The following is a 25,770-nucleotide window of genomic DNA, read 5'->3' as shown; positions in this document are numbered from 1 at the left end:
TTTTTTTCCTTCCACAGAATGATACCAATGAAATATAATTGAACTATTACTACTAGTACTACTACTACTACTACTACTACTACTGTTGTGCTGCTAGAACCGGCCAGAAATTCAGTTCAAATGTGAGCAATTGAAGGCGAAAGAAGGTCGTAAAACCATAAAATTCGTCATTTCAAATTAGAAAAATCTTCAAATTTACCCGCAAAATGGCAGCGTGCAAGTTATACAACAACAGCAAATTTTACGACTCTTTTAAGTGGAATCTTTCATGTTAAGAGTTATCAACCCTTCATTTTTAATTATTTCACTTAATTGAGCACTAAATTTCGAAACAACAAAATGGAACCCTCTTTTGAATTTTCATGATCAGCATATGAACGTAGATAAATCAGCAACAAAAATTCAAAATATTAGAACTGTTCATTTGTTACCATTTTTATATACCAAAAAAAAAAAAAAAAAACTATTATTTAACAATACCAATTTCTTACTTAAAGTTTTTTCTTTCTAATGATAAAATTCTATTTGAAATGAATACAAAAAATAACTATATCCTTTCTCATTCTTAAACAAATATTTACCATCTAATATTTAAAACATTTTTATTTTCCTTCTTCCTTTCTAAGCAAAAGTTATTTTTATTTTTTTATAACTCTAACAAATGAATCATTCTCCTGTAAATCCTCTTAAAAATTAATTCGACGATATCATAATCTGTTAAGGCGTATCATTTTATTATTTTCCTAAGTTTAATGGAATAATACAATATACCAAAAATAACATAAACAGGAAACAGAAGGCGATATGTGCTTAACAAAGAAAACTTGCTATGCAAGGTACACACGTACGTATAAGCGCTATTTCAATAGGTGAAATATTTGTGAGCAGAAATAGTGCAGAGCAATCATTTTAGACTGAAAAATTGAAAATAACAATAAAATATTATTATTAATCTGTATAACTTAGGAACGATATAGAAGATAATTCTAGTTATATACTGGTCAACCAGAATACATTCACCGAAAAATGTTTTAAAAAGGAAAATATAAATTTAAATGGAAAGGTTTACATTTATCCAGAAAATGAATGAATATTCTAATAAATCACTTGGTTTATTTGGCAGTTTAGTATATTAGATGTAGCATTATCAGTTCTATCAGACTTTTACTGCTAATGGATACATCTTTTCAACAAGAATATCGATGAAAACAATCAAGAACAATTGAAATGCTGCTTTCATTTTTCAAAATAATTAAAAGGATTATGGAAGGAAGTGATTCTGACACCTAGTTTTCTAAAAAAAAAAAAAAAAAAAAATAATACACTTGAAATGTCTTTTGTTCGTCAGTAACAAAATCTATCGGCAAATGGCACTTGTAAAAAGTTCGAGTGGCACTTGTGAAAAGTTTGAGTAGCACTTGTAGTATCCTGATACTACTTCAACTACCATATTTACAAATTAAATCAAACAGAACATATAACACTTCTATGAAGCATTGTTGTACGCTTGCCGCTAATTGCATCTTATTTAATAATGCCAGTACTTTTGTTATTAATAACAAAAGGATTGTAATTTAACGATCAGTATTGGGAGACATACCACGTTCATATCGAGCCTTATTCAACGCTGCTAACTTTCCTCGCGCTTCAATTAGTTCACGTTCTTTTCGAAGAACTTGTTCTTGCGCATCCATTACCTACAATAAAGTTTCATTGTATCCATTTTTATGACAGTATCTTTTCCAGAATGCAAATAATTGAAGTTTAAGCTTTGGCAATGCGTGAGCATCAAATTACTACACGAAAGTTTCCACATGATTAGAGCACAGATTTCTTTGAGAACTTTGCAAGATATCAATAAATTTATAATAAAACATCATTAAGCATTACATCTCTTAGAAGAAAGGATAAAACGTTTACAAAATTCAAATCGGTAATTACGAACCTGTGCAATACCTGAAACCATGCGCTGTGAAATGATTAAAGTACGCTCATCTTCATGTATCGCTGAACGAGCAGCCATTACCAAATGTTCCGTAGCTGTCTTAACGGCATGCCCTGCACTTTGCAATCTCTGCATGGCACGACTGTCTAAGTCTGACTTTACCTTACATGCTACCAAAAGATGAGCAGTTGAGGAGGCTACCTAAAGAATCAAAAATGTAATTGTATATTTTATAATTCAACCCTATCATTTAACTATCCATCATATCTCTCATTTAACTGATCCATTACTTTCTGCGGTTCCTTTATATGATGATGCATCTTAGACATTTCTCATAAACTTCCCACCATTAACTTTGTTTACTTTAAAAAAAAATACAAGCAAAAAGAGTGCACTATCATTACTAGCAAGTAATATTTAAGCGCATATAATTTCTACCACATTCTTAATCCCTGCATGGTTTGAATAGCCCTACCACAATTTTCAAGTACTATATTGTATAGCAAACAATCTACTTGTGTTGTATATTTCTCTATAAATACCTGTTTTGCAGCCGAAATAAGTTTCTCTTCAGATGAATGACCTTGCACAAGTGCATTAGCTGCTTCGCAAAGCTGATGAACGGCTGCTGCAACAAGTCGAGACGCTGAGATCAATCCTTCCGACCACTGATAATCATCTGTTGCAAATGCCGGATGTGCTTCCAATCTGTAAATCATTTCATTTTGATTCAAATGTTCCCATGTTTATAGAAATCTTTTTTTTTTTTTTCGGTAAGTACACAAGAAAATATTACCTTCCTTGAGCGACCAGCTCACGTTGTGCTGCAGATGCTGCTTTCACAAGAGTCTGTACAGCAGTTGCAATTGATTTCGCTGCAGCCAGAATTTGCTCATCGAATGTTAGTGAATCGTCTACTTTCTAAATCTGATGGTAAGTTTGAACTTTTGTAAAAATCGAAAAACAAAATCAAAGAAAGAAAATCAGCATGTTCACACTATGGCACAACACTTCCATGCTCTCTGATGAATAATTCATAGTCTCAATTAAAAAGGTTATTTTTACAAAAAAAAAAAAAAAAAAGTGTAACGACATCCACTAAACTAAATCATATGTATGGGACGAAAATGTCATCTTTTCATTCCGCAAACAAAAAACAAAAAGGAGAAAAAAAAAAAGGAAAACTAAAAGCAGGTGAGCCCAAATTATACAATATAAAGCCACAACAGTGCTAAAACGCAACAGCATCAGGTTGGAGAAATGGATATGGAGCAATACACAGTGGCCGATACGTCTGAGATGCTGGTTGACTTTGCACAACCCAAGAATATCAGACATATCAACACTGCATATGCAGGAAGTGCTGCCATAATGGTCAGGAGTATATCTCCTTACTGTTGGGTCGTACAAAACAATACATTCAACTACTGGCTGCTACTACATGCATAAAATTTTCAAATAAAAATTCGAGAATAAATTTTTGTATAGAAATTAGATTATGAAAAAAATCAAATAAATAATTGAACTACTGAAACTTATGTGTTACGAAAATAACGGTGGAATTTACACCCATATATTTTAATAAAGCATGCCACTCAATGCAAACCAGGAAATGATTTTAAAAGCATATAACACTCCATAAACAACCATCAAGTAAGCACAATTTTAGTTTTATTTCTACCTGAGCCTGACGTGGTCTAAGCTGGGAGAGTTTCACAGCTGCTGCTTCGATAGAGTTTGCCGCTCCGATAAGCTCATTTTCTGCAATTGCTGTTGGATCTGATGGATCAGTCCACGAATCACCTTTCAGCAGTTCACCACAATTTACAAGTTCACCGACCACCTAGAATATGGAAAAATTTAGAGCAAATTCTCCATTTACTTCTCCATTATAAGTTCCTTCAACAAAACACTCAAATTTCGTATCAATTTCATTCTAATTTCAATGCTTCCAAGACTATATTATCGGCCAAGTCGCTTCCATGAAAGAATAATAAAGCTTACTTTCGCAATTCGTCTAGATGCTTCCAGCAAAGCATCCCGAGCATGTGGATCATCTCGTCGTATAGTCAACGCTTGAAGAGTTATCAGAAGTGAGCGTACCTGAACAGCCACTTCACGTCCACAGTCTAGTGTACGATATCTGAAACAGTTTCTGACATAACATTCATCACCAAAAAGAATATCGCTTTTGGTAATTACAAATTTAATCCACTATTGCTTTAAATTCAATAATAAAAAAAAAAAAAATAAAATAGATTGAAGTTCTACCAAAAAATCATCAAGTATAAAATAGCAAAGTGATAAAACAGAGAAGGAATACATAATACAATAGTCAACAATACAATACTGAATTTGATGAGTATGAAAATAAAACAGTTATATCTTTCTCATATGAAAAGTATAGAAAAGAAAAGGGTCATTTATTAAGATAAACCTAGCATCAGCCGAATCAGCAGACAGAGCAGCAGCGCGGGTGGTGGCTAACAAATCACATACAGATTGCCGGGCAATATTAGCTGCTGCAATAATATCACTTTGTTGTAGTGTTTGTGCTGCTGCTGCTGCACGAGCTGTTGCTGCAGTCAGCTGTTTTGTTGATCGGATAAGATCTTCTGCTGTTGCTCCTCCTAAACAAAAGATTCTAGAATATTCGTAAATTGAAAGAAGCAGTTTATTCGAGACACTAAAACATCATAAGTGCTTCTTCAACTGACTTTACAAATAAAGCAAAATTGAAGAGAGTGAGGATCATAATTTCTTACTATTACTACTGCTAGCAGTAACGAATGCAAAGATTTCATTGGAAATCAGCAATTTATTAGCACTGAACTGATGCAGCATAACAAAATTTCTTATCTCAAATCCATTTCAACTATACTCATTTTAAACTTTTGACAACTTCAAAACACGCTAATCAGTTACTGATCTGTGGGGTGAATAAAATCCTTCCAAGTTCTCATTTTTCGTCAAAATGATTTGACATGGTAAATTACTGATCCAAACAATAAAAAGCTTCAAGACATAAAAAATGAAAAAAAAAAATGAAGAACAAGCCAAGGAAAATCAAAAAATCAAAATTATTCAGTTATACAAATTAAGTATTAATATAACTAAAAGTAACTGATCACGAAAAAACCAAAAAAAAAAAAAGATATTTTCTTCTTCAGGCTTCTAGATAAAAATGTTCCTCATTAACTTCTAAAGAATAGAAGAAAGTTATTCTTGTAATTTTCTGTACAATATTTAACCGTTGTCATTAAACAAATGTTTCACCTCTTGAAGGTGCTTCACCACTATCATAAAGACTAATTTCTTGACTAATAGCTTCAATAGCTGCTTCCAGTGCTCTCTCACCGCGTTGATGTTCGTTTTCAATTGTTTTCACAGTTTTTAGTAATGATGTTACGTTTGTTACCATAATCTATAACAAGAGTAAAAACATAAGAAAATAAAAAAAAGAATGAAAAAAGAAAAAAACCTTATCACTCCATACCTAGCGACATTCTTTTTGAACTGTAATATAGAGGAGGGACATCTATTTATTAATGATGCAAGTATATCTATTCTGAACTTCTAATAAGCTACTTAAGCTATTTCTAAGTTTTGGAATCGCTCCATATAATAAAGAAAACTTAAAAATAAGTAAAACAATAACAAAAGAAGTTAGCTACCTTAGCTGCTTCTTTAAGATATCCCATAGCAGGATCATGAAGTGAGCGGCCCGATGCATTTTTTGTAGCTTGAATTAAATTTGAAAGAGCAGCTGCGACATCACGAACTGAAATAAAACATTTTCTTGCTTTTTATAAATTTTACACAGAAATGTATTCCTTCTTTCATACGTAAAAAAAGAAAAAATATATATTTGGTAATAACCAAATAGAATATACCTACCTGCATGAATGACCATAACTTGGGCTTCAGCATTATCGGAAGACAATGAAACAGCACCATTCTTAACCGCATCTGACAAATTGACAATAGTACGCACAGCATTCTGTGCTGCAACTGCTAGTTGCTCTTGATTTGATGCTGCACCTGCCACAAGTGCCTTCGTATCTTCTACTAAGGCTTTTGCAGTTTTTAGAATTGCTTCCCTAGAATTAAACTCTAATTTAATTTTAACTATATATCGGTGACACATTATAATTAATTTTTGGAATGTTATATTAGTCTAGTTAAAAATGTACAAACAAAGCAAGTCAAAATTGTATTATCTCACCTATGGTTTCCAAAATTTTCGGAATCTCTTTGTGGATTCAACGATCCAGCAGTTGCGAACATAATTGTTGTATCAAGATCACCAATGATACCGGATACAGTATTGGCAGCGTTAATGCATGCTTGCGTGCCACGTGACCCTTCATGGAGCGCTGCAAGCACTTCTTGTACTCTTTCTACCACGGTCTGTGATCCACGAGACAAATCATCTAGTACACGCTGAAATATTTTTGATTTTTTAACACCTTTATTTTTATATCTGTTTTTCCTGGATACTCTATGCGTTATTTTAAGCAGCAAAGAAAAAATGAAGCAATCAATTATTCATTTCTCATACTGAATTCACGAAATTGATATGCCAATCAATAAAACATGAAAAAAAAAAAATCTCTACGAAATTTCGAACTGGATATCAAACAATTTTCAATAAGAACACAATCAAATCCTGTCTTATTTTTCAGCAGTTATAAAATATGAAGTGTGCTTTCTTTCTCATCTCTTCGCATTAAAACCTTTGATTTTAATGAAACTAGTACTATCTGATATTAACTTGAATTTATTTCATTTTTCACTTCATTTCGCAACTTATCTATTACCTACTCTGCTTTTTCATCTACTCTACTCCATTTTCGTAGAATGATTATTATTCTATTTTTAAAAGTTAACAGTTTTAAGTACTATTAATATTATCCTCTACCTTTTCAGTAACCTCTAATATTAGTGAATATTTTATCGCTAAATATTTTCAATAAACTTGCCTGATCAGCTGGGTGAGCACGACGCTGTCCAGCTATTTTAACTTCTTCGATGCAAGCAGTACCTAATTTCTGCACAGCCACTCGTAATTTCTGTGCTAGATTTGGAGAAGATAGTGTTGCAATGGCAAGGCGTGAATCGGTAGCCAGATCAGAATAGCTAAAACAAAAAGTTAAAAAATGAAGTTAAAATAAAAACAAAATAGAAAACTAGTAGGAAAAAAGTACCGTTCAGATAATCGCAATGCCAATGATCCCAACGATTCTGGAGGCGTAAGAGGCATATCAGTAGCAAGGCGTGATATTTCCTCCAACGCACTTATCATACGTGTTTGTGCATCTGTAAATGTTCCCGTGATTGTCTGTGAAGTAGTCTCATCAGTAAGAGCTATCGATCTAGATATATTCTCCACAACTCCAAGAATAACACCAGCTTCAGATGCCATACGATTTATATTTCGCTGCATTTCAGCAAGAGCATCACGTAGCTGACTAGCACTATCACTTAATATTACATGCAAATCACGAGCCTGAAATAAAACAGTGCTAATGAGAGATTATATTAAAAAAAAAGATACTTCCTAATTTAATTTGAAATTAAAACTTCATAATTTTACAGAATGAAAAAGAAACCTTCGGATTTCTAGTGACATTTCTGCATGCATATAGCATCTGTAGCTCCGCTTCAACGACAGTCTTACATTGCTCAAAGATTGTTGTTAATGATTTTGTGTCATAGGTTACTGAAGCTGCTTGTATAGAAGACTGTACCAATGGTTCTATTGCTTCCATATGTTCATGTACACAATGTCCAAGTTCTTCACTGTGTCCAATTGTTGCTTCACGTAATAGCTCAATTCTGGAAAACATAAATTTATCTGAAGGAAGGAGAATCGAGAGAAAAAAAAAAAAAAAAACATCTGGAAACAAAAAAAGCTACTATTATGAAATGATATACTGGGACATAGATACTTCTGACCTATCATAAAGAGATTGGCAAGCATGCAAGATTTGCTGATGAACTCGTTGTTCAGTGATTACACCACGTGGCAGTTGGTCTTGTAAGGCATCCATTGAGGCTCGATCGATTTGTTGAATCATCTGCTGAAGCTGGTTTATTGCAGCATCCAAGTCCACCTGGAAAACGACAGTTTTTCAAACAAAAGTCTAAAAAACAAAAAATGCTTTTACTTTTCAAATAAAAATACCGCAAACCGAGCTCTCTTTTCAACACAAAATAATTGGAGCTTTCAAAATCGATTTTAAAATCAAAATGGCAAAAAAGACTTTTTACAAGTTGATTTTGACATTTCTCTGTGTAACTTTTGATCCCTATAAATAAATAGCAAAAACACAAGATTAAAATGGTAATCAACTAACCTGACCAGGTGCTTGTTCACGGATAGATGTTACTAAACGTTTGATACTCTCACTAACAATTTTTGAATTATCAGCAAGGCGTTGCCAAGTTGATGCATCTGCTGGTGATACAGCAAGCTGCTTAGCAGTTCTATAAACAAGTCATCTCAAAACTGGAAAGAAACAATTATTTTAATAACCAAAAGATGGCAATTCATCTTCATGCAATCACGAGACTTTTTATTTTAGCAAAAAGCAATTTGAAAACAAAGAAGCAAACAACTGCACTTACAAGATCATTTCATAGCTGGCATCTAGCATTTCTCTGCCTGATAAGAGAATTGACTTCTGTGCAATTTCACCAGCTATAGATATCTTAGCAGGAACTGCTGCAAAGTCCGGATTGTCCACGAATGTTTCTAGTTGTTGAGCTGCAGTGTACAGAGATCGCGCTGCTTCCGTACATTCTCGCTGGTTTTTCTCTCTAAAGATTTTTTTGTAAGTAACTAAGAACTACTGATTTTAATAGCTATCGCATTGAAGACCTAATTTGCGCTCCCTTCTTATTCTAATTTTTCTTCATAAAAATCTTAAAATAATGATTTACGTGAATGAGCTATCCAGCTGTTTCACAGCACTTATCAAAGAAGCTGTAGATGATGCAACTTCTCGAGCACAGTTGATAAACTGCTTCTTTAAGTTTACATTTGATGCCCGTTCTGATGCTTCGCGACATAAATTGGCTAGTGTTGAAGTGTGTTTGGCAATAACTGTAGCATCCTGAAATGAATATTGAAATTAAAAATTTTTATATACGGTAATGTAGAACAAGATGATTAATCTATTAAGAAACTTTTTCATATTTTATTTTACATTTCCAAAAGATTTATTAATAAGATATTTATCATTAAATTTTTAATTAATATTTTATCAATAAAATAGTAATCAAAAACTACTTTTTTACTACTAGATGCAATAATAGAAAGGATCATAAATTTTATAATTATGAAAATGAATAACAAACATCAAGAATTTGTTGCTGCGTATATTCCATGCGTTCAATTCGTTCACATATCTGTTTGACAATTTCAACGGAACGATGACATTTTGATGTATCGATGATAGCTGCATGTCCTGGTTGACTCTTTGCATCAGCAACACCAATTAGATAAGCACTCTGAATAGAGTGAAAAAAATTATGAAAAAAAAAAAAAAAAAAACGAATTATGAAAGTAAAAGGAATTACTCAAATAAGTCACAAATAAAAAATAAACCTGAGTGGCTCCTTCGGCAAGACCACAAATTGCATCTGCAGCAATGTGAACACTTTCGCAAAGTGAATGAGTATCCTGATTCTTTGCATGTCGTGCTATACCAGTCATACCTTCACCCAACCGTTTTGCTTGCTCCGTCACAGAATCCAAACTTTCGTAATAACCTTCATTATTGACCGGCAAGTTGGCTCGATCCAGAATATGCCGTACAGACTGAAAGCAAATGACATCTAGTCTAGACTTCATTGAAATTAACACTATTTTTGATCCTTCATATGAATTCCAATCCAAAAACTTACCTTTATCTGCCGTAATGCTGCGTCACACTCACGTTGCCAAGGAGCCTCGCGGCTCACGTTTTCAACGATAGCATTGACGGATTCAGTAAGTGAACGAGTGGATTGAGATAGTAATTGTAAAGCTGACGCATTGGAAGCATCCATTGAAGCAGTATGGGTACGCCATACAACATTCACTGCTTCGTTTCGAACTGTTTCCAGGTAAGATACACATTGCTGTCGTTGCACTCCATCCTAAATTTCACTCTTATTAAAGACAAAAAAAAAATTACAAAAACAATATTTTCATATTAAACTTCAGTAATGTACAGAAAATTACGATGAGAGTCTAAACGAATAGAGCTTTTCGGTAACAACAAACTTAAGAGAATAATACATTAATACAAAGAACGTTAAAATCCATAGTAAGATTAATTTCCAGATGAAAATAAATAATTTTACTATAATTTCTTTTTTGTAATTACAAAGAACAAACCTGTTGCTGCTTAATGGCTTGTGTAACAGCAGTGTGGAAATCAGTATAAGATCGAACAAATACATCCACAGCTGCTGTTTCCTGCGGTGCTTGCAAGCTTACTGCTAACTGTGAACAAGCTTCTATAAGCCGTGAAGCTGAACCACGGAGATCTACGATAGATGCTATTTCAGGAGCCTATAAAAGAATTAAAATTTCTCAGTCACTTATTTCTTATTCAAATCATTTGTAGCAGTTATTTTTAGGAACAAATATTCAGAGATAATATCATATGATATATATATATAAGCCTAAGCCTGAGTTTAGGTCCAATTCAATATTACTGAGTGTGTTAGCAGTACTGTTATGGAAATTGGTAGAAATGGTAGTAGTAGTAGCAATAGCTTACGGCGACAGCATCTTTTCAGTCGTTCGCATCGTGCTTCACGTGATATATATATATCATATGAAATTAAACAAAGTTAAATCTTAGTACTTACTCTGAACGATTTAATTTGGCTAACAGCTCTTTCAACATGTTGCGTATCCGGCAAGCACGATAAACATTGCCGTAATGATACTGCTACTTGTTTTGTAGCATCATTAAGCTGCTGCGATGTCGCCTGTTCACGTACCTTATCAAATACACGTCCTGAATCGTGGACTACAGAACGAGCTGAGACAATGAACCTTAAAATATTGATAATTCATTAATAAATCGTATGCTTTATTATCAATTTATTGAATGAAATATTTATATGGAGCAAAAATGTACTAACCTATCTACGGTTGTATCTTTTCTTGTTGAACATATTCCATGAACAGCAGACACAAACGTTCGCAACGACTGTGCTGCTTCGATCGCACTTGCACCAACATGTTGACGATCACCACTTGCTACTGCGCTTACCATTTGAGTCAACGTTGAACCAACCTAAAAATAAAAAAAATATTGAATACTTGAAAGTTATGGAATGTTAGACTACCTTACCTACTAGTACAAACTTAGCCTACCTGTCTAGCAGAACTAGCTAGCTTGGAACTCGCAGTTTCGGCTGATTCTCCAGGCACTGCGGTAAGTTGTCCGTTTTGAGCGGCACGACCAATTTCAATAAGCTCATTATCCAGTTCTCGAATTAGATCTTCCGAATGTGCCAATTGCATTTCAAAATTAAGCTGCTTGGCATTGTTCAAAGCAACTCTTAACTCTGCTAGTTGTGTGGAAAGTTGTTGACTAGTAGATTGTAAATGAATGGCTACATGTTGTTCCGGAACTGAAGGCACTGTCTGGCGTGCAACCTCAACTAGTCGGGTAGCCGGTCGCAGTACCTGAAAACTGAAAAATTAAGAAAATTCATAATATAAAGTAAAATATGAAAACAAAGACTGCTGTCTAGGTGAGCATTCAACTGATTTTCGTTTAAATTTAACACGCATTTCAAAAGGAGCAATTACTGAACAGCAGAAACTCATTCCAGTTGGAAAATTCAACCGAGACAACAATCGAATAGAACTTAAACAAAACATTATGTCATAGAACTTAAAAAAGAAGCAAAAATGTTATTAAAAATAAGGTATCACTCGACTAAACTACTAAAATTAACAAAGGAAGCCGGAACATAACTATATCTATAATGGATAAGTTGCCAATTCAACAAAACTCAAAAAAAAAAAAAAAACCAATGCTGAACGAAAATAAGAATGAAGATGAATACCAACAATGAAAATCTTTCCCAAAATAGACATTATAACTTCAAAGCCATTAATGCTTAAGTTAAATATAAAGTAAATTGCACAAATATAGACTTTTAAACGTTGCTAGCTATATTATTACTGTAGTTAGCAAAATAAATAAATAATAAAAGAAAAAAAAAAACAAACACAATATTGTTAGCTAGCAAATCTATTCCTTCATCTACTTTTTCAAACTTGACACACCTTCAGAACAAAAATCTAAAAAAATCGAAAACAATGTTTTAAGGAAAAAAAAAAAAACTTATTAAAACAATTTACTTTGATATGAAAGACTACGACAGCCAATAAGCTTTATTTTACATTACATATTCAAACAGAAATAATCGATAACTTGAAAATTCGATTATCAAAATGCTTGGTGTTATCAAAAAAAATTATTTTAATGATTAAAATTAACATTAACCTAACTCAAATAACCGCAGTATTTTCTCTATATCTAAAAAACTTCTATCTACAGAACATTCCATTAAATGGCAGCAGAAAACAGTTATGCTGCTGTGAAAACATTCTAATTTTGACATAAAAACGAAATACTGTTGCTAATATTTGGTACATAAAAGTACCAAATATTGCTAATGATAAAAAAGTTAGATGACAATTCATAATGCATGACAGAAAATAGAGAAACTTCATCGAAAATATAAATTAGTCAAGAGTGAATTGCAACTAAAGTGGGAAATCATAAAAAGCTAGATAAATACAAAATCTACAAAATCACGATGAAGGTATTATTAGTGTAATAATTAGGAAGTTAAAATCATCTAAAAGGGTACATTAGAATAATTCAGAGGAATTAAAAGGAAAACATTCGAGGGAACAAAAACATAGCAGTAAGCAAAAGAAAAACTAGATTAAGCATATAATGTAAAAATAACTGCAAGTAGTAGTATTGCAGTAAAGGATGAAACTGGAGGCCATATAATATTAGCATTATAGATGATATTAGATTAAGTTAATACCATTAAAAAAAAAAAAAAATTTGCTGAAATCAATGGAAAGGCAGTGAATGATAATAAGTTGGTCAATCAATACAAATCATGAAGTAAGCAAATTTCAATCCAAATACAATTCCCCCAAAAACATTCTCATTTCTTCCCCTGTTTCCCTCAATAATGGCGTCCAATAGATACGAGATGACGATTAGATCGAGTCCTCCTATTACACTGATAAATCGGTCCTGTTTTGTCTCGTCTACAAGAGAGTTCACTTCGAAGGTGCACCAACATTTCTCTGTCCAATTTTAATGAAATTTTTAAAATCAAACCAAAATACTAAGTCAGCTTTTTCGAAATACCAACAATTTGTAAATCATTTAAATAATAAATTATCATCAATAAATAACTCTTTGTAAAATGATGGTATTCCAAATAGCCAAACAGACATATTTTGGTTTCGATCAGATTTATGCTTTCTGATACATTAGAGTTAACTGTTCCTCAAACACAATATAAATAAACTAGAATATAAATAAGCATAAATTATGCTACGCTGCAGAAGATAGAAACTAATATAAAAGTGTCATTAACTACTCAAGAGAATGGGGAAGAGAAAAATGAAAAAAGATGGTAGTTAGGGCAAAGACAATAAAAAGAAGCTGCAAACAAACAAAATGAGATAGTTTGTAATAAATAAACATTTTAAAACCGAAGTATAGATAAAATCACTACTCTGATCAAGACTTTGTCTTCCTAACTAAATACGAAGGAGTAATACCAAAATGAGAAAATAAAATTTGAATGAAACGCAAAGATAACCTCTCGGTATCGTGTACCAAATATTCAAATATCAAAATTTCTTTGGTAATTGGTAGTATTTTATGCATAAAATAACTTTTCTCCTTTGATGTTTCACTCTTTAATAACTCAGTGCTATTAATTGCTTATGAATAGTATTTCCTGTTTAACTGCGGCATGACAACAAATAGTCTGATGAACACAATGAATTACTTCTGATCTTGGATTTGAAACGAATGATAGCCTACCTGCGTCGTATCACGAATCAAACTGCTTTGAGCACGAAATTTTTCGTTGGGTGAACGAGCTGCCTGACTTTCACGGATGGATGCAATAAGCGGAGGTACTCGTTCTGCTGTTTCTGTACATTCGACGATCAATGTTTCTGTTACTGTTTTCGATTGAATATATGGCTGACAAGCATTCGCTGCTGCTATAGTTTGCGTTGCTGCAGCTGCAGCTTGTTTTGCAGCCTGCAAAATTTTTTGGAAAATTCCTTATTTTTAAACTGTAAATGTAAACTTCAACCGTTAAATGTCAGAAGTAAACCTGTTCGAGGTGTTCCATAGTTCTTTTTGATTGTTCCTCACTGGTTGCTTCACTGGTGACCGTCACCAACTTTTCAGCGGCATCGCGTAATGCTACTTGCGATTCAGCTGCCTGCGGACGCACTTGACATTCCTGAACACAAACATTTCACTTTTCATGTAGGATCAACAAATTCTAGCAAAAATAAATGGTTCTCCATAACAAATTCAAAATAAATATTTAAAAACAACTATAAAGACATAATTATTGAAATGCAATACCTTCGTAGCATCGATCATTCGGCTAGTAGCTTGTGCCACTGAACGAGCTGCATCAAGTAAGCGATCACGGCGTTCCGGTGTACGATCTGCTTCTGCTTCCATCTGCTCGACTAATAAACGACTATGGCGTATTGCGTTTTCGCCTTGTCGCACCATATCTTCGGTTGGTCCCTAGAATTTGAAAACAATCAAATTTACAATATTTAAATAAAGGTTCTCCTCTTTATTTTCAAATTTTTGCATCAAAAGTAAATAGATATAAAAGAATAACACTGCAAATCTATAAAGAGTAAAAAAATTAGGATTAATTGCTAGGTGCGTAGCAGAAACACAAGAAGACCAAAACCTTCGAAATCTGGTAAACTAGGTTCAAGTAAAATCATATTTCAATAATAATCAAAGGCACTGCGGGATGGATATGCAAGTAATCTAAGTAAGCATAAAACAAATACAAGAAAGCAAACCTGATATGTAATAATCTTTCTAGATTGATTCAAAATTTGTTCATATTCATAATTTTCTTGTGTTGTACGAATTAATTTCGGTGAAGTTTTCACATGCAAAAGCAAATCATCCAATGCTGTTGTCACCTTAAATTAATCCTATTTAAGAACTGAGTCTACAAACTCGTACTTAGCAGTACTAAGATTAATTTTCAAAACGTCCCACTCATAATTGAAAACATGAATTTGTGCCATGCTGTTCAAATTATCGATAGTATAAATTAATATTCCGACTTAATATACTACATCACTTATTAATACTTTGACTCTGCTTGACCTATTTATAGAAAGAAGTTTACCTGTCGAGAAGCCTCGTGAATATCAGTAAAAGATTTCTTTCCATCACCAATGCTTCGCGAACACGCTTCTTGTGCATCTACTAATAGATCCTCCACTGCACGAGCTACCTGTTTCGCAGCAGATGTTAATTGTTCCTGACAAGCAGGAGAATCGATAGTTGGCGCAACAACTCGAGCACATGCTACCAGTTGAGAAGTAGCATAAGCGCATTGGGTAGCAGAATGAATCACTTTGTCTTGCAATGCCGGCTCTTCGCATTCAGCAGATATAGTTTTAGCCCTAGAAATATCAGCTTAATATCCTTAAGTCGTCATAAAATCCTAGTAGACACGGCGTTTTATTAAGGTACATTAGAAAAATACAAATCTTATTTCTTCAAATTGAGAGTAAGTTTATACATTAACGAAATAAGACAAAGTTTTCTGAGAAAATTCTAAATTCATACACTTAGTAATTTAAACAGATATTTCCTTTTTTTGAGATATGCTTTTAAAAAAGATAAAAAAAAAAATTTGTGCTCTTGAATATGTCTCCAAACAAAAAGCAAATTTCATTTCCTTCCTAAGTATATTAAAAGGCGGAAATTAATTATACAAAAACTTTTCATTGAGCTATTAGGACTTCTGCAAATATTTTAAAAAACCAATTTTCAGAAAATTTTTAAATTTAAATTGATATAGTATTCTATATCGTCACAATTGAGCACGACCACTTAAACCAACCGAAGTACAAGTTGTGCTGTAGAGGTTGCTACATTCTTTGCACGCTGCACCAAATGATCATGGAATGTCCTCACTTCATTGGTTGGTTCATCCAAGGTATTTATAACAGCTTGTGAGAAATCACCAACACGTCCAGCAGCAGCAAGTACTGTTGTTCGTTTCTCTTCATGTTCCGGATTGACTGTATTCAGGAAATCAGAAAAAGCACCACATAACTTTCGAGCAGCACCAACCAAATCACCTAAATTTTATTCATTTTAGTCAATTTACACATATGACGAAACAATCTCGATTAGTCTATCTCTCACAAGACAACGGGAAAAATATTCAATGGAAATTAAAAACCATATTCAAAAAATGCAGTTCATAAATTTCTGAAAAAATGAATTACTAGTATCATACCACGTCGTTGTTCGTCAGGCAATAAGGCAGCTAATTCACGTACTCCGCGACCCATTTCTGGCATATTTGATCCAATTGTAGCTATTGCCGTGCCAACTTTTGAATCCACTTCATCTGTAACTGCTGTCAATTGTACAACCTGAGCTGTAGCAGCTCCCATTTGTGCTAGCTGGTCACCCACCTGAATAAATTTTTGTTATTGTCTTAATTCACTAAGAAATGAAGCACAGGCTAATATAATTTGACATCTGAACAGGAAGTAAAACTGCTCTTCTCAAATAAAAGTGGGAGAAATGTTCTGGAGTAACGTATAGACATGAATGAATTTAAAGTACAAAAAATATTAATACAAAAAAATATCATTAATTATGCATCCAATTTCTGAATATAATGATAAGTTTGAAACACGCTATCTTTTACTGTTTTTATCTAAGTTTGAAAACTTGGTATTCAACGTTAGTTATCAAGTCTTATTCTCGAGACTGCGAAATTGCAGTTTATCTCTTCGGCACATAGCCAAAATTTTGTTACCGATTGAAACTGACGTTTTTTCCGTTATCGAAGAAACAATTGTTACGCTTAGCGCAAATTAGCACAAAATTCAATTTGTAAAAAAAATTGAGTCAAATATATATATATATATATATATATATATATATAAACAGAAATAGTAAAATAGAACGGAAAAAAAAAAAAAAAAACTGGAAAGAATGTTTGAGAAAATAAGTTTGGAAACACCAAAAAGACAAGTAAAATTTACTTTTTGTTTTTCGACTTCTACTTTAGTTTCAATCCAACGCCGTGAAGCAGGATCATCACTGAACCGTGGCATCTGGATCTCTACTGGCTTCTTCATTTCTTCTTCAGCGGCTTCAACAGCACGTATTGATGCTTCAATTGTACCAATTAAAGCTCGCTGAGCTCGTTCCTGCGAATCAACTATACGTGGCCGTTGACCCTATAATGTTCTCATTATTTTTCTGACTTAATTTTAACATAAAAACGATCAATGTCAATCTCTCTCGGTATCTGAAAATCGATTCCCAAAACTCCATGCAAATATGAAGTCACGGTTTCCACAACTACTAAAAAAATCTGAAACTTAATTACGCATTTTATTTTAAGCAATAGCATTCATTGATACTTATATTCCTTACTTTTGCAAGTTGTTGTTGGAGAATCTGCCCACTTACAGCACCATATTGTGCACCATTCAGAATTCCCCTCTGTCCAGATACTAAATTACCAGGAGTTCGTAAAACACCTGGAATAGCAACACTGCCTTCATGTGCAAATCCTTCAGCAATTTGTCCATGTGCGACCAATGTAGCACGTGCCGGCGCTACGATATCTTCTAACATCGTTGAACCTTCATCACCCTGAAGAACTTCAAACAGTTCACCATTTATAAATTTGCTATAAATCAACAATTTTATTAATCGACTAAAAATAAATGAATAAAGATACTTCAACAAAGATAAAATTCTTGAAATGAATCCAGAAATAGCAAGCTTACTCAAATGAAATGAAATTAAATCAAATAAACCTCTATGCCAACATGGTCACAAGTTCGTTTCTTTCTCAAAATAATGTCAATGTAACCAGCAATCAACTGCGCAATTTTTTCACCATCTGCCGTTTGTACGGAATAATAACCATCTTGATAGTCACCGAAATCCTTAAATTTTTTAAGTTAGAAAAAATTTTTAAGTTCTAAAATTTGTCGTATCCATGTGAGTTAAATTTCAAAATAAATAAAAATCCGATACCCGTATGTCAGAAAAATGATAAAATAACTTAAAAACTTTTACCAATGTAAATGTTTTAGGTGAGGCAGCCCATCGTCTTACTTGCTCCAATGGCCATTCCTGGAGCACTTCCTTGGTTTTCTCATCCATCCTCATCACACATTCTTTATTTACACCCAGCAACCGTGGTACCAGCTTGTTCTTACCCTTCATTTTCTCCTTCACCACAAAGAATGTCACACCATAAGTAAGCAAAGAACGACACAAATGAACATATTTGCTCTTTGCATCCAGTTCATTTTTTCCAGTTAATTCACGATAAGCATCCATTACACGCTTCTCGTTATCCTTCGACTTTACATATTCCTTTGGCAAAATTTCACGGAGACTGCAATTATTACGACAAACTGCTTATTATAATCAAGGATTATGAAATCAGGGAGTTGTTTGAAAGGTAAAAGTGCAATCAAAACTTACTCTAAGAAGTTAGCTCGTTGTCGATGTTCTTGAAGATCACCGTACTGTATTTGACATTGTAAGGCAGCCAAGTTGCAAGCCATATCACGCGTGACAGGATGATTTCCTTGCAAAACACCCATTTTACACTGCTCATACAGTAAGTTTAATTGCACAGGATCGCGACAGTCAACATTTGTGTCCGAAAAAAAGAACTTTCGACGCAAGATGAGCGTTTCATCATCATTTACCTGAAAATTATAGTCACAGAAATGACGAAAATCATCTTTTTTTCATCCCATCAAACTGCGTAGGCAATGAAAAAGTCATGAAATTAATTTGAACAAGCGTTTGGTACACAAACCGATTGCTCACGCAGAGTTTTACCATGATCAAGCCATAGCAGCTCTTCATCGGTGTGTAATTTAGCCCTAAGTTGCTCCATTTTTTTTTCTTTATTTCGTCCAAGCGTGCCGAAACCAAGACCACGCTCCTCGCTTTTCATTCTTCTTTCTTCCTTTAGCGTAAGTGTTGAACGCCAATCCTGGTCCAACGATTGACGCACCTGAAGCCCAATATGTCGAAGAATCCTCAAAAAGAGAAATTTTGTACTTGCTGAGATAAGTTCCGCATTTAACGCTGTACATAACACGCAAATATTAAAGAAATTTTTGCTAACCATTGAATATTCTTCATGATTGCTAATACCAATTTTGGAACATACAACGACCATTATTTCACCCACTGGCTGACTTTCATCTACCATTACTGTTTTCACAGCACCATCCAACATTCTCACTTTTAGTGGTCGAATTTTCTTTTTATATTCAACTGTGTCCTAAAAAAATCTATTTTGCTATTACTTGCAGTGGAGAATGCTTCATTAAGCAATCAAATAATTCGAATACTATCAAACGACGACCATTCTATTCTATGGTAAACTTACTCCGCTGCGAACTAAATAATATTCTAAAGTTCGACCATTTTCCATCCAAACACATTTAGTTGGATCTTCTTCGAGCCGAAATAGACCATATTCCTTAGCTGAAAATAGCTAAAGATTTATGGAAATATTGATAAAAAAGAATAGAGTTTCAGTTTGGGGTAAACTGAAGAAAAATCTCTCTTTGATGAATCATTATTTATAATAATTTATAAATTCTCAGAAACATTATTGAAAAAGAAATGGAAACAAGCTTTTTGGGAAGAAAAAAAAAAAGACTTACGGTTAATATTATTTCCGGATACTTTTTCTCGGATAATTTTACATGCATCGAAAACAAGAGTAGTCGATTCGAACTGCATTGCCTTCTTCAATTGGGATTGTTCGTCTCCCTGCGGTGACCAAATTACGTTTAACGTTATTACACCCATTGCCTTCGCTTAATTCTTATTTTAGCTTCTTCTGTACAAACGGCCCGCAGTTGCTGCTCGGCAACCTCGATGTCTGCAAGTGGAAATGTTTAAACCGATGGTACTATAACACGTATATTGATAACAAAGCACGATATTTATGCTAAAATTTCATGGATTTTTCTGGTTCATTTTGCAAATACAAAACAAATAATACATTTTTGTAAGATAATAATCACTTCAATTTTACACATATTTCACAAATTTCCACATATTTGTAAATATTTTAAAATGACCTCAAACAATACAAATGACAATTTCCATATTAAACTTATAAACTATATTAAAATCCAAGTGATGATAAAATCCACTATCACACACTACATTCGTAGAAATCTACCGGGCAGGAAGAGAAAGCGGATGTAAGGTGCCAGTGTGATGAAGTGATGAATCACCTCAGACATATCAGTAATCAGCTGACAACTGATTTCACTTCTTAGCAGCAGTATTGTTTAAGAAAATCGTTGTATGGTTATATTTCAAATTTGATATCATCTCTTTCTCAACATTCGTTATTGCCATCAGTCAAATCTGACCACATTACTTTATCGAAATGAATTTTAACTTTAAATGAAACTATACACTAAGATTCATTTCATTTTTCCTCTCTTCACATCAACCGTTTTTTTAATATGTATATATAACCAAGCAAAATAAATTTCGATAAAACTGGCCAGCTATATCGGAACTACAAAAATTTATAACCATTACTTGAGAATAAAATTATCGTCACTATTCATTTATTTTAAATAGTTTAGAAATGTATCGTACAACAATATGATTAAATTAATGATTATGCATGGATAATAAATTCTACAACGAGTAGATAGATTTTTAAAATGACAGACAGTATTAGCTCACAAATATAATAGTTACTGTATCATCATCACATAAAAAGAAATACAAAAATTGTAGGAAAAACTTGATGAGTAGCGTGAAAAAAAGTGAACATATATGAATAAGCATGACATCGTGTCATGCGAAAATATTCAAATTATATTATTCCTCATTAGATCACTTATATGAAGTTGCTACTAATGTATCACAAAATTTTCAGATAAAATTATTGAGACCAAAAGTTGAAAGAAAAATGGAAAAAATTAGATGAAAATTAGATGGTACAAAGAGCATCAAATAGCATACGTACTGATCTTCAGAACTATAAAGACGTATCAATACGTGAAGCTAACACACATACAATTCTATCGAGTACTTCTCGAAAGCTTATAGCTAGAAGTGAACACGGAAGTAAGAACACGTCAACTGAATTTACACACACCTGAAAGATGCTCGCTCATGCTTCACTTTCAGATGGCCATCATACACGCTACGAAAATTGTAGTATCCAAGAAGTTCAAACATTCATCTTAAAGGTAAGAATCAATTTCTTGTTCAAACATTATTGATAAAACTTAAATGATAAGCATTGGAAGAGATCAGTTGACGTATAGTTTAACGTAATTCCATTGGATAAGTGTATCTCATGTTTACAAGTGTAAATGCGTGTTACGTTCACGTGAGAATCTCGATGAAAAGTGATGAAAGATGAGAGCATTTGTGTTGTGTAAGAATGTGCTTTTTCTCACTTTAGCTCATCTTTTCTTATCTTAATTTCATCATATATACACAAATTTTGAAAGCCATCTTTTCGACATAGAATGAAATATTTTGAAATTTATTATAGAAGCAAGCAAATAGATAAATTAGAAGCACATCAATGTATACCTTAGACGTAATAAAAACGCCTACGAGAAAATGTATGAGAATAGTGATAAAGAAGTGATTCATAGATCTCAAGAGTGATAATAACAACGATAATAGCTATTCTCGTCAAGAGTGTTAAGAACTTTTAGAGGGATAAAATAAGAGAGAGAGAGAGAGAGAGAGAGAAAGTTATGTTGTGTGAAGAGCATCTTCAATTGAGATAATTAGCAAACATTAGAAAGCAAAGTATAAACACAATTATTATCAAAATTTTACTACAACAGAAATGAAATGAAAGATTTGTTTCAAACAATTATATACTATTTGATATCAAATTAACAATTATTAGCAAATATTTTCATATGAAAATGCGGGAATAATAATAGTAATAACATTGTTGTCGTGAAAGATGGATGAATGAATGAATGAATGAATGAATGAATGAATGAATGAATGGATGGATGAATGAATGAATGAATGGATGGATGAATGAATGAATGAATAGAATGAATGAATGAATGAATGAATGAATGGATGGATGGATGAATGAATGAATGAATGAATGGAATGAATGAATGAATGAATGAATGAATGGATGAATGAATGAATGAATGAATGAATGAATGAATGAATGAATGGATGAATGAATGAATGAATGAATGAATGAATGAATGAATGGATGGATGAATGAATGAATGGATGGATGGATGAATGAATGAATGAATGAATGGAATGAATGAATGAATGAATGAATGAATGAATGAATGGAATGAATGAATGAATGAATGAATGAATGAATGAATGAATGGAATGAATGAATGAATGAATGAATGAATGGATGAATGAATGAATGAATGAATGAATGAATGAATGAATGAATGAATGAATGAATGAATGAATGAATGATGAATGAATGAATGAATGAATGAATGAATGAATGAATGAATGAATGAATGAATGAATGAATGAATGAATGAATGAATGAATGAATGGATGAATGAATGAATGAATGAATGAATGAATGAATGGATGAATGAATGAATGAATGAATGAATGAATGAACGAATGAATGGATGAATGAATGAATGAATGAATGAATGAATGAATGAATGAATGAATGAATGGATGAATGAATGAATGAATGAATGGATGGATGGTAATGTTGTAAGGTTGCGAGAAAAATGGAGCGGTAGTGTCAGTCTCAGCTATTTGTGAAAGAACCGCCCGTTACTACTACTGCTACCACTACTACTGCTATAACTACTACTACCACTGCTGCTACAGCTAATGCTACAGCAAGTTTATCAGAGCGAGGCGGTAGTGTCACTTTCAGCTATTTGTGAAAGAACCGCCCGTACTGCTATAGCTACTACTACCACTGCTGCTACAGCTAATGCTCCAGCAAGTTTATCAGAGCGAGGCGGTAGTGTCACTTTTAGCTATTTGTGAAAAAACCGCATGTTGCTGTTGAAACTATTACTATCACTACTACTGCTGTTGCTGCTGCTGCTGGCTACTACCACTACTATTACTACTGCTACAGCTTAGCTTATCGGAGCGGTGCGGAGCGGTAAATGAAGCAAACAATAGTTAAAAGCTATTTGTATATTCGATCAGTGTAAAATGTGTGGGTTCTTTCTGATTTAGCTAATAAGAATGATAGCTTAGCTTAGTTTAGTTTAGCTTAGCTTAGCTTAGCTTCAACCACTGTTTACTCAAATTTTAACAAAGAGAAACAGAAATGAGTGAAAAGGAAAAAGATATAAGAGACAGAGCTGTACAACAAAGCAATTTGTAATGTTGAACTGATGAAATGATTGAAATGAATGAAAAGAGAAGAAGGAGAAGAAGGAGAAGGAGAAGGAGAAGGAGAAGGAGAAGGAGAAGGAGAAGGAGAAGGAGAAGGAAAAAAAAAAAAAAAAAAAAAAAAAAAAAAAAAAAAGGAGAAGGAGAAGGAGAAGGAGAAGGAGAAGGAGAAGGAGAAGGAGAAGGAGAAGGAGAAGGAGAAGGAGAAGGAGAAGGAGAAGGAGAAGGAGAAGGAGAAGGAGAAGGAGAAGGAGAAGGAGAAGGAGAAGGAGAAGGAGAAGGAGAAGGAGAAGGAGAAGGAGAAGGAGAAGGAGAAGGAGGAGGAGAAGGAGAAGGAGAAGGAGAAGGAGAAGGAGAAGGAGAAGGAGAAGGAGAAGGAGAAGGAGAAGGAGAAGGAGAAGGAGAAGGAGAAGGAGGAGGAGAAGGAGAAGGAGAAGGAGGAGGAGAAGGAGAAGGAACACTTTTTGATTCGTTATGCTAATCATTCATTCAACCAGAAATTGCTAATGATGCATCAGGGATTGTTATATTGATTGAAATTTCATGACAATTTGCAATCTAATTTTTGGATAGCTAATTTAGAAGGAATAAGAGAGAGAGAGAGAGAGAGAGAGAGATATTAGTTATGAAGCATTTTTTTTTTAAAAAAAAAAAAATTTTTATTAGTTAATATAAAAATTTAAATTAGAAATTTTATCGAGAAATCAATCATATATTTATAGAATTAGCATAAAAAGATTTAAATTTATTGAATCATTTTTGTTACGTTGTAATTAAATGAAAAAGAAAGAAAAAAATTTAACTGATACAATTAAGTTTTATTTTTAAAAAAAAAAAATAATAATAATAATTTGTTTTAAATTCTGTTAGTATAATTGTTTATTCTCGAGTTTCAATTTCTAAATTCTAAAAATGAATGATTTTTTTTTTCTTTCTTTGTAATCAAAATTAGTTCACTAATATTCCTATAGTTTTCTTTTTTTTTTTTAGATTAAACTACTTTTTAAATTTATATGTCTCTTTTTATCATTGATTCTTTTTCCACATATCTATTTCAAAATGACTAATTGAGGAAAATTTTACACACAATTTAGTTTAGTGATGTATGTTTATGTTTATAAGCAATGAAATATTTATAATTAAAATTTACTTTTAATGCTAGCATGTAATAGAAAATGTTGAACTGTGTAAGTAGAAGCTTAATTTTACATAAATTAAAGCTAAAGTGTGGTAGGGAAGAGAGGAAAGCATAAATTATTACATTACTCTAATTCATCAATTCAAGTGACACTTGAATTGTAATCAACAATGGCTAACAATAAGAGATAGTTGGCATAAAATTTAAAGCTAACAATTTGGGAAGTAAAAAGAGGAAGTGGTTAAGTAAGCTTGTCTTATATCCGAAACAGACATTTGAACCGTTGAATAAATTTTGTCATCCCTCTACCCTCCCCTTCCCTCTACCCTACCCACCCCATACTTACGTCAAATTTGTCCATCACAAATTAGTGTGTCCAATGCAAAAAGTATTTCTACTAGCATTTCTACTACTATTACTAATAATAAGGGAAGTAGAGGCGCAGTTAGTAGCTATTCATCAGAGCAATTATAGCAATATATTTTGTAATGCAGGCCTATTACCTTTGTTTACTTCACCTTTGTTTACTTCATCTTTGTTTACTTCCATGTTATCTGTCCAATGCAAAAAGTATTTTCTACGTGTCATAGTATCTAGTTTAATTCATTCACTTCTATTATACCATTATAATTTCTTAAAATTTGACATATAATTTCATTTTTCTACAAGCTTGTCATCTTTATATGATGTGTCATCCCATACAACTAACTAGCAAATCATAAAATTACTGAGATCCGTATGAAAGCGCAAATTAACTTATGATTACAATTTAGTAGAGACTCTACTTCCTTTTTCCTTTTTACATCATTATTATGTAGTAGACAAATGAAGAAATTAGAAGTAAACATTTCTGCTTCTTGCATGAATTTTTTAAAATTATAAATTTATAATAATTCAATGTTATACAATTTTCCAGTAGATTTTAACAGTGTTTGAAAAAATGTAACAAATATTTATAAGCTTAAAAGATA

At 32.9% G+C, this 25,770-nt stretch overlaps 2 protein-coding genes and 1 non-coding gene across 4 annotated transcripts; 1 reads left to right on the top strand and 2 right to left on the bottom strand.

The window, feature by feature from the left end:
- Positions 1–1,574: 1,574 nt before the first annotated feature.
- Bma-tln-1 (Talin 1, putative) lies at positions 1,575–20,112 on the bottom strand (the record flags this gene model as incomplete). Of its 2 annotated transcripts, XM_043079877.1 has the most annotated exons (41): positions 1,575–1,697; positions 1,946–2,146; positions 2,488–2,653; positions 2,742–2,866; positions 3,627–3,788; positions 3,950–4,088; positions 4,383–4,575; positions 5,222–5,369; positions 5,620–5,726; positions 5,843–6,045; positions 6,171–6,388; positions 6,970–7,084; positions 7,153–7,454; positions 7,558–7,783; positions 7,904–8,061; positions 8,305–8,434; positions 8,576–8,767; positions 8,891–9,063; positions 9,308–9,460; positions 9,558–9,770; positions 9,857–10,090; positions 10,332–10,508; positions 10,811–11,000; positions 11,090–11,244; positions 11,325–11,639; positions 14,047–14,271; positions 14,348–14,479; positions 14,608–14,778; positions 15,072–15,197; positions 15,410–15,689; positions 16,133–16,373; positions 16,535–16,715; positions 17,295–17,492; positions 17,692–17,913; positions 18,081–18,212; positions 18,346–18,670; positions 18,760–18,989; positions 19,103–19,303; positions 19,418–19,576; positions 19,685–19,782; positions 19,965–20,112. In XM_043079877.1, the coding sequence occupies 41 exons, from the start codon at positions 20,110–20,112 to the stop codon at positions 1,575–1,577; spliced, it is 7,587 nt and encodes a 2,528-aa protein (XP_042935811.1). The 2 variants fall into 2 exon arrangements, with proteins under 2 accessions (XP_042935811.1, XP_042935812.1); XM_043079878.1 differs by lacking the exons at positions 14,047–14,271; positions 14,348–14,479; positions 14,608–14,778; ... (11 more) ...; positions 19,685–19,782; positions 19,965–20,112 and having other exon boundaries at positions 11,325–11,474.
- Bma-mir-50 lies at positions 3,219–3,309 on the bottom strand. The gene has a single exon (XR_006227950.1). It is a non-coding gene; the product is annotated as a pre-microRNA Bma-mir-50 (primary transcript).
- A 3,030-nt stretch (positions 20,113–23,142) lies between the features above and the next one.
- Positions 23,143–24,194, top strand: Bm17620 (Uncharacterized protein; the record flags this gene model as incomplete). The annotated part of the gene is made up of 2 exons (XM_043079876.1): positions 23,143–23,278; positions 23,698–24,194. 2 exons carry the CDS (start codon positions 23,143–23,145, stop codon positions 24,192–24,194), a joined length of 633 nt encoding a protein of 210 aa, XP_042935810.1.
- Positions 24,195–25,770: the final 1,576 nt, after the last annotated feature.

The sequence above is a fragment of the Brugia malayi genome (genome assembly GCF_000002995.4).
Source record: "Brugia malayi strain FR3 genome assembly, contig: Bm_v4_Chr3_scaffold_001, whole genome shotgun sequence".
Classification (NCBI taxonomy): Eukaryota; Metazoa; Nematoda; class Chromadorea; order Rhabditida; family Onchocercidae; genus Brugia; species Brugia malayi.
Note: the sequence above shows the minus strand (reverse complement) of the source record. Positions and strands in the feature narration are given on the sequence as shown.